The sequence below is a fragment of the Nelumbo lutea genome, chromosome 2 (assembly GCF_056320005.1).
Source record: "Nelumbo lutea isolate HS-2025 chromosome 2, American lotus-T2T, whole genome shotgun sequence".
Classification (NCBI taxonomy): domain Eukaryota; kingdom Viridiplantae; phylum Streptophyta; class Magnoliopsida; order Proteales; family Nelumbonaceae; genus Nelumbo; species Nelumbo lutea.
In genome coordinates, this window is record NC_142685.1 from 23,904,821 (window position 1) to 23,915,054 (window position 10,234).

The 10,234-nt window shown below is 37.4% G+C and overlaps 1 protein-coding gene across 1 annotated transcript; it reads left to right on the forward strand.

Moving 5' to 3' along the window:
• Positions 1 to 2,549: 2,549 nt before the first annotated feature.
• Positions 2,550 to 3,741, forward strand: LOC148869234 (strigolactone esterase D14-like). Its single transcript, XM_088972934.1, has 2 exons — positions 2,550 to 2,929; positions 3,020 to 3,741. The coding sequence occupies exons 1-2, from the start codon at positions 2,562 to 2,564 to the stop codon at positions 3,507 to 3,509; spliced, it is 858 nt and encodes a 285-aa protein (XP_088829060.1). The 5' UTR covers positions 2,550 to 2,561; the 3' UTR covers positions 3,510 to 3,741.
• Positions 3,742 to 10,234: the final 6,493 nt, after the last annotated feature.

Sequence of the window (10,234 nt, forward strand, 5' to 3'; positions counted from 1 at the left end):
GGAGGGAGGCTTTTTGAAACGTTTTCCCACAAACGACGCCAATTGATGGAGCGCGATCCGGCCGGTCTTAGCTGTCCGCGGCCTTGCTTCTGAACGGGGTAGCAGGGAACCTGAAACGGAGGAGATGAGGAAGCTCCGGGGGGAACCCAGTGTAGAGGCTCCGAAGCTCAAGTTAGAATCCTTCAAAAGCAAGGTAATACCAGATAGCACAAAGTTTGCATACCTCCTTTGTCGGGGGGCAGGGGGCTCTTATAATTACTTTGTGCACTCGCCCCGAGGCCCTTGTCAGGTCGGGCATGATTACCCTTGTGCTTGTCAATTCGGCCGTCGTCCTTTCTGCTGAGACAGAACCGTCACTACCTAACCGTCTTTCTAACTGGAGATGGCAGTGTCAGTGGCGGTGGCAGGTGGCCGTTTAGAATGCTGCCGCCAAACGTCAGATCCCAAGTCAGTCAGGCGCGGCGCCCTCGGGCACGAACTTCCTTAGTGTTAGGCATGGTACGACTTGTTTGGTTTTGGTGTCCAGAAGGTGATGCGAAGTGCTGAGCGAGGCGAAGTGCTGAGCGAGGCGAAGTGCTGAGCGAGGCGAAGTCTTGAGCTCGGAGGTATCTATAGGGCAGGTCAATTCGGCGAGGTGTATCCCGAACTGTTACAAAGCGGATCGGTTCGGCGAAGTGTATCCCGAGCTGTTACAAAGTGGGTCAGTTCGGCAAAGTGTATCCCGAGCTGTTACAAAGTTGCCAGTTCGGCGAGGTGTATCCCGAGCTGTTATAAAGTTGCCAGTTCGACGAGGTGTATCCCGAGCTATTACAAAGGGTGAATTCGGGCCACCCGTAAAGAGTTCAGCCCGCTGGTGTCCCCTTGTTCCCGCCTAGGCTTGGCCCCTTTTGCCGAGCTGTTGTTTCTGCCACATATCACGTAATAAAGAGGTCGGGCCAAATCTTCCTTCATCAGATGGGTTCAATGTTTATTTATTTATTGGCTTCATACGGAGTAATTCATCTCCCATCCCTTTAACCCCCAACCCTATGGCAACGGGAGTTGATCCCAGGCCTTTGCTATAAAGATCGGGAGATCCTATCAACTAAGGCCTGCAGATTTTAGAGCAAATGAACAGGTCTTAAGTCATCATTAGTAAATTGATTGGTCAGATTAATCGGATTTTTCAGTTCAATTTCCCCTCGATTTTTCGGTTTAGTTTTCTTTTGATTTTTCAGTTTCTGATGAAGGTGGTGATAAAGTTTATTTTCACTCATTTCCAGCAAGCATTCTCCGTTAAATTCACTTTTCCATTAGAGAGTAAATATAACTTTAGTACCCAAACTTCAATATGTGCTACGGCAGTATTTAAACTCCCAAAATACTGTAAATTTAGTATTAACAGTTAGCAATGCATTAGTTATTTGTATCATATACATGATGATATGTATATCTTAAATCTTTTAAAAATATCAAAATTATTCTTTTAAATATTTTTGAGATCATTTTACTTTGATTGCCTTCCCAGCAACAACAAAAATTACTTGTCTTCTTCAGAAACAAACGGTCTAAACCCTCCTTTGTTATGGACTGAATAACTGAAAAAAGGATTACATCGGCAATGATTTAAACCCCTCTTCTCTAATAATGACGCTGTCTTCTCTGGCGAGGTTTTTCCGTGTAGTTTCTAGGAGTTTTTCGATAAAAAATTAAGCGCATAAAGTGATGAGTAGTATGGTTTTCAAAACCGGACCAGACCGGAAGATGGACTGAAAAAACCGGAAACCATCAGGTGACTGGTTCTGTTTTTCCCTAAAATTTGAATTTTGTCAAAAAATGTTGATTTGATCAATAAACTGTTGATTCGAACATTCGAACCATTTAACGATTTTGACCATTTTTTATTTTTGTCATTACGGGCCATCCATTCAGTTCAAAAGATTAGACCGTTCAACTCAGGAACCGGACCCATGACCGATCATAGCGTAAAGAGATTTAAACAATTTTGGCCATAATGGTATTTGTATCCTTTTACATGCCATCAATTAAATGTTTTAAAATTCAGATATTAAATTGAGACTAACCTCAAATTATAGGTACTAATCTGTAATTTACCCAAATTTGTTTCGCTTGTCGAGTTGAATTTTCGGACCATCCAACCTCGTCAAAAGAGTCATGGTTAAATAAGAGGGATGAAAATCAGCGAGGACTCGGTCCAACTCGAATTGATCGAGTTTAGTAAGTTTGATGAGTCATGGTATTCTTCATTTGTTAATTATACGAGTTCAGAGATATTGGGAACTTGAATTTTTTTAACCATTTTGGAAAAGATCAACCGTTGATGCTACTTTTGTACAGGACCCATGCCTTTGATCAAAAATAAAATTCCAACCCTGGGCTTGAATTATTGATATATCAATGTTCCAGTAATGTTCTTTCCCAACACAAAATTGTCTTAAAAAAACATGTTTATTAATTTTACTGTCTACTGAACAGCACTTCTTTTCCCTATATATGGAGACCAAACGATCAGAGAAGTCGTCTCAGTCTTTTTATCTCTTCTTCTTCTTCTTCTTGAGAAGATGACCGTCTCTGCCGCCATGAACGCAAGAATTATGGGTTCTGGCAAAGAAACTGTCATTCTTGCACATGGGTATGGAGGAGATCAGTCTGTATGGGACAAAATCCTTCCATACCTGGCTCAATGTTGCCGTGTCTTAGTCTTCGAATGGTGCTTTTCAGGCTCTGTGGCCCATCTCAACCTCTTCGACCCTGATAAATATTCTTCATTTGATGCTTTTGCCGACGATCTCATTGCTCTGATACAGGAGCTGAACTTGAGCCCCTCTGTATTTATTGGGCACTCTGTGTCAGGTATGATAGGATGCGTTGCGTCCACTAAAAGACCCGATCTATTCAAGAGGTTAATACTGCTTGGAGCTTCTCCCAGGTACAGATCCTCTCTCTCTCTCTCTCTCTCTCTCTCTCTCTCTCTCTCTCTCTCTCAGACGTAAGTTTCTTCTATTTGTGTTGATCTTAGATACTTGAATGCACAAGACTATGAAGGAGGATTCGAGAGATCAGCTGTTGAGCAAATGTTCATGAACATAGAGTCCAACTTCAGCTCATGGGTTCCAAAATTCGCCCGTCTTCTCATAGGTGAAGAACACTCTCTGGCCTTGGAGATGTATAAGAAATGCTTGGGAAGAATGAGACCAGAAATTGCGCTTTCATTGGCTAAAACCATCTTCTTGAGCGATGTACGAGATGTGCTGGAGAGGGTTCAGGTCCCATGCACCATCGTTCAGACTTCCCACGACGCTGTAATTCCGATATCCGTCGCTCGCTACATGCAGAGCAAGATCAAGGGCGAATCGACACTGGAAATCATTGAAAACGATAACCACTACCCGCAGCTGACGGCCCCTCAGTTGCTGCTTGGTGTTGTTGGTAGAGTCATCGGCGTTGGTTTTGATGACAGTACTGAGCTACCATTTCCGGCAGCCGACGGCCCCTCAGTTGCTGATTGATGTTATTGGTAGAGTCATCGGCGTTGGTTTTGGTGACAAGACTGAGCTACCATTTCCGGCAGCTGATGGCACACCGATTAGCATGATTGTGTACTCAGAGGGGATTAAAATACATAAAACTCTACTTAATTAATTTTAGTGTTTGTTTTGGTTAATTGGTTGCTATGGCTTGTTTTTTGCAGATAGTGTGAATGAATTGTTTGTCTAAATGAAGTTCATCTTTGATCCAAAACAGTTTGTATATTGTGAGTGCTCACAAAACAATCCTTACACCAATCTCACAATACATCTCAGTCGCACATCAAGAACATTTTATTATTCATGGAAGATATTTCTAATTCCGGATGTGCTATAAGATTGGTGTGGTGTGCTTTATTTTGACACGTGGAAATAATACAAAGGATCTCTTGTTTGGTCAATGATGAATAGGATGATCTTGTAATGACACGTGGCCATGCAAAGGATGAAGAGGATATAAGTTCTCTTTCCATTCACACAATGTTCCAAATACCATACAAAACCAAAGGGTTGAGACAACATGAAGTGCAACTGCGTGTAATGATGATCTCTGATGTTAAGCTTTAACAAAACCAACATTTGGCTTCCTCATTGACTATGGGCATGAATCATGGGATCGTGGGCTCTGTACACTAATATTTAAGCCCTAATTAACCACCCATTATTGCAACTGAAACGAGCCCAACAGTGATGGTATTTTAGTCTTACGACTTGATTTCTAAACGTCAAATTTTGAATCCAAAAATAAGAAAAAAGAAAAAGAAAAACGGTGTCACATGGGTACGAAATCTTTGCTTGGTAAACCGCTCAATAATAATCCGATGCCCCCTTCTCCCATCTCTAATTGAAAAAGCTCTTAATTTCCTAATCTTGGTTGAGCAAAGATCAGGTTTCTGTGAATAATCATGAAAAAGAATAGTTGCTTATTAGTTGGAAAATCCTGAGAGGATTGTTAAGATTAATTTTAAATGGACTCTACGCTGTGGCATGCATACCATTTTGATAGGGTCCTAAATAAAAAAGTATATTCTATTAGCGTAATATCTATTAACCTTGCCGAAGAATGGGCTGATTAGGAAATCCACAATGTCGTTCTCATCTTTCATGATCTACGAGGGTGATTTCAAGCTCGTCATCGGCTGTTTACTTTATAAGGTGAACCCCCATGAAGATTAAGGAACATCGTTGAGAAGTATCATCATCTGGGTGTGCGAATCACTAAGCTAATCAAGCGCGGATTAATCAACTCATCAAGTAGTTAGTGATCGATATTTATCTATTAATGAGCTTTCGAGAGACTTAGTATTCATTTATTTTTGTGATGCTTGAAAACAAGTGTGAATGCAAATACGTAGAGTGTAAATAGTTCATATAAATTATAAAGTTGAATTGGTTTTGCACTGACAAATTTATTTTCTTATCAAACAGACTTTTGACTGTAATGGATACAGATACAAATTCCAATAAAACATATGCATTTTTTTTTTATCAAAAGTCCACTTGAATGCAAATTTATTTCTTTTTTATTGATGTACATTTACATCTTATTGTCAATATAAATATGCATTAAAATATGTATTTTCTGTCATTTGTCAATGCATAAATATAATGATACCAAATATAGGCAAAAATGAACCAGAGTGCAAATGTAATATTGTCAATGCATAAATGTACTGTTGCCAAACACACTCCATTTGCATTGTTTCCAAACGCATCATCCTAAGTAAAACTCGTGTCTAATAACTCAGTAAAGCTGAATTTATCGACATCCTAAGACAGTTATAAAAAATATATATTAAATTGCCATAGCTTACCGGGTTTTACTTATTCCATATTTCCATTTTAGACAAAATCTTGCATGGTCTAGCCACATCGATACTCTGTAGGCTTTCAGAAAGACAGTAGATCAGGCCCAGTTCTTTTAGCCCAACTAATTTGTTGAAAAAACATGCTGGGCCGAACTCCGATGGGTTTTGATTGATTTGGTTTTCTTCTTATAGGCTATTCCCATCCATCTTATAATGGTTAAAACCATTTATTTCGACCAGTGCCTCCTAGTCCCCTAGTTTTGTTTTTTTTTTTTTTTTGTTTTGTTTTGTTTTGTTTTGTTTTTTTCTGTCCACGTTCAACAGTGTGCTGCCCACAGGCTCTCTAGTCTCTACACATATCACGCTAGTCCATACAACCAGGTATCCAGCACTGTTATTGCTGTTATTGTTGTAAAGAGTTCATTTAGACTTATTCATGCGAGGAGCCCTGTCGATAGCTCAGGCTGTTGAACGCAGATGGCCAATTTTTTTTTTTCTAAACTTTATAGATTTTAAACATTTCAATGTTTTTAGAGGTGAAGGTCAGGCGGACTGGGCCGGATTTAAGATCAACCAGGCCCAAGCCTAAGAATTGGGCCTGAGGCCGTAGCCAGGGCTCAGCGAGGTCAAACCAAAACTATCCAATCTAGGTCTAACTTGCACAAAAATTTGATACACTTACGTTGGTCAATCAACTTGATATAAGCTAAGTAATAGTGGTTCAGTTAGTGAGATATCTATCTCATAGTAGTAGAGACCTGGGATTAAGTCCCACTGTCACTAGGGTTGGGAGGTTAAGGGGATGATGGCTTGGTCCTAACTCCTAAGGGCTAGGACCAAGTCTAATCTAAAAGTAAGAAGCCCAAAATTTTTGACTTAGGCCCAGCCCAAGCACAGAAAATCAAAGCCCAACTATATAAAATTATGGGTTGAATCGGTCCAGGCTTCAGTTGGGGCCGCCCAAATTGCACCCATAATATATACGTCTAGTTGTTCTCAAGCAAGGAAGAGTTTTCATTAAGACCAATATGACATCATATATAAGCTGTCGACATGGTTATTAACTTATACTCACACTAACCGTGTATGATAAGAGAACACACTCTCTTGTGTGGGTTGATTGAAATCACTAATTTTAACTCCGACAATGGTGGGCCCTAATTTTCTCAACCACAAGTCCAGATATGCTTCTCACAGCATGTTCTGACCGCACAATGAGAATATTTTATGTATTTGTATTTATTATTAATGAAGAATTGTTTACATTCCAATTTCTCAACCACCAACCAAATTCCACCCAAATGTGCCTCCAAACTTAGTTGTTTAACCCTAAGTAATGTTACTTTACATAAAGCCTCAATCAATAACACAAGTTTATCAAAAAAAGCAATATTATTAGCCAATCTCTAGCAATCTTGTCTCATTATTGCTTGTGGGGCTAAGGCTCTTACAATAATTGATTTTGATGAATAAAATACTGAGGTATTCCTTCTTTATTAGGTTATATAGCCCATTATAAACATCTTGTTTCTAGTATATCCTGTCCCTTTTCATCTAAGACAAGTTTGGATCTCCTACGCATAAATTCTTTTTACATTCATACCCATACAATACTACAGACGTGCATCGGAAATATCTCCCTTATCATTCATGGGAAGATGTTTCCAATATACACGGTAGTGGTATCTTGTAGGTAGGGATGTGGGAAGAGTGTGTGGGTAGGAGATTGGAGTGATCTAAGACCATATCCGTATCCGTGCCTAGGTGCCTGTTTGGGAGGGTTGAAATGCAACGACTTCTGGCCACACATAAAACCTAAAAACTATGTTTGATGAAAATTCTGGAGAGCTCAAATTGGTTCAGTCATTAATCTGAAGGACCGTCCACTTGAAAATAATAGGTTATCCGAGTGTTTCAAAGCAGCTGAAACCAGTTTAACCATATATCTTCAGCTCAGCCCTCTCAAACACCAAGAAATTAGTTGTTCAAAATGTCAGTATCCTTGCATTGTTTTTGGCTATATGATTTATAGAACAACCTCATTTTTGGATTAAACTATTATTCACCATCCACTCTATCTTATTTAATTGTTAGTAGTCATTCAATCAAATTTCATTATAGAAGTAGTGTTGCTTAATTACTAAGTCATAGTTTTACCGATTAACAAGCTACTTAAATCATTTAAATCGTGAAAATCTTCAATATAGATGATGTTGTTTGATATGAGGTGTTTCAAACCGAGATTGTAATCAGATAATCCTGTCAATTGGACGATACTGAGATGGAAGGACGAAGCCAAGTTTCAAAGTATTGGAAACACCAAGTGTATCATAAAGGCAATTTTAAGATACGTATCGGGATATGCCTTGGATACACATGCATATCAGAGAAAAACTAAGATACACATAGATACTCTTGGAAACATTATAAATACTTTAACAAATCATAAAAATACATCAACAACACTAAATATAAGACATCAATGAGGTGTATATACATTAAATTAAATTAATATATTTTAATGGTTTTATGAAGAAATATATTATATCTAATTATAATTTCATTAAAAAATCCTATGCTTAACTATAATTTATAAATTATAATTCTTAAGTTTTAATGTTTTATGGGATGAAAAAAATCCAACTCTCCTATCCAACCATAAACATGCATTGGCACAAATTCTATGTGAAAATATAATCAATAATTATTATTTATTATTCATTTCCAAAAACTATAAAAAATAAATAAAAATTAATAATATATCCAAAAAAATAGTTATTAAAGAAGAAATTACAATTGTGGATATGATAGATCATTCATAGAATTATAATATATTCATATAATTAATTAATTATTAATTTTTTAATTCTAAAAATTAAAAAAATAATAATTATTAAAGAAGAAATTTCAATTGCTCTATGGATATGATAGATCATCCATAGAATTATAATATGTTCAATTGTTATGATCAGATGATAAAATATAATTATTTATTTTTTATTTTTTTAATTCTAAAAATAATATATATATTAAAGAAGAAATTTTAATTGCTCTATGGATATGATAGATAAATATGTAGATCTAAAACATATTTAGTCTTTATAGGTAGAGAAAAAACTTACATTTTCAAATTTTTTGTTAATTTATATTTTCCCCAAATATCTTCATGAAATTTCCATAAATCTACTAATAACAGAAAAAAAAAATTGTGATTTTGAATGTAAGAAATGTAGATTAACATAAATTTAAACATTCAAGAAAAAAAAAAGAAATCACAAGATATTATAAAAAATTGAAAAAAAATTACCTATTTTTTCAATATATCTTCAAATTTTGAAAAATCTTTAAAAAAAATTAACGATTCACACTTGTTTCTTGCAAAATTTTGCAAATCTAGCACTCTAGGAATGAAGTTTGGAGTTTTAGAGTCATTTGGGGTGAAAGAAGGCTTATTTCAGGGAATAGAAGATTGCTTTCCCCCTTTAATTTTTTTTTTTTAGTTTTTGGCCATATCATTTTCGTTGATATGCTACCAATACACCTCAATACGCCCCAATACACCTTCGGTACGCATGAAAAAAGATGAAACATCTGATTTCCATGTGTATCCTATATCGGCTTTTAGAAGATACAATACGATACGCCCCATATCGAGCATATCGCATTGGAATTTTAAACCTTGGACGAAGCCGTACTCCAAGATCTGAAACCAAGAAAGTAGTCAGAGGCCTGAGGAGCTATTCCCTAGGTAAGTACTCCAATGCTCAAATTTTGAAAAATCTTTAAAAAAATTAACGATTCACACTTGTTTCTTGCAAAATTTTGTAAATTTAGCACTCTAGGAATGAAGTTTGGAGTTTTAGAGTCATTTGGGGTGAAAGAAGGCTTATTTCAGGGAAAAAAAGATTGCTTTCCCCCTTTAATTTTTTTTTTTTTTAGTTTTTGGCCATATTATTTTTGTTGATATGCTACCAATTCGCCTCAATACGCCCCAATACACCCCCGGTACGCATGAAAAAAGACGAAACATTTGATTTTCATGTGTATCCTATATCGGTTTTTAGAAGATACAATACGATACGCCCCATATCGAGCATATCGTATTGGAATTTTAAACCTTGGATGAAGCCGTACTCCAAGATCTGAAACCAAGAAAGTAGTCAGAGGCCCGAGGAGTTATTCACTAGGTACGTACTCCAACGCTCAAATTAGTCCAAAATGGTGGGTGGTCGGACGAGCAGTTGAGAGCAATGCTGGTTCGAGTAGTTGAGAGCAGTGCTGGTTCGAGCAGAATAGCAATATGGATGCTAGAGAGTCCAAAGTCCCTTACCTTGGGCAGAGGTTACCTATTTATAACCGAAGATGAGATCACATCTCTGCCCCACAACACATATCGGGAGATGTCCCCAATACACGGCGGGGATGTGTTGTGGGGCATTGTGGGGCGAAGGTGTGAACTCGTCGAAGATCTGTGTCCAATTCAGATGAGGCTTCTGGGATTGTCGGGATGAGGTCATTCGTCAAGGTCTTCAGGATAAGGCCTAATCCCTGGTGGAGCTGTCTTCCTAATCCATACAATGCTCTCCTATCTTAGTAGTGCTTATCCATTTGACGTGATGCTGATGTAGCAAAAGTGATAAGACAACTATAGAGATGACACGGGACACTCGAGGCCAGCTAAACCATAACCCAAACAATCAAAAGCCATAGATCAATATATTGTAATATTTTCTTAGCATACATTTGTCATATATTTATATTTTATTCATACTTACTTGTGTAGTTGGTAGATTCGTAGATACGGTAGGGAATCTTCTGTGGGTTTTTTCGTCAATGCACATGCGCGGTAAGGACAACATAATATAACACTATAACAGAGATATTTTGGTCATTTTCTTT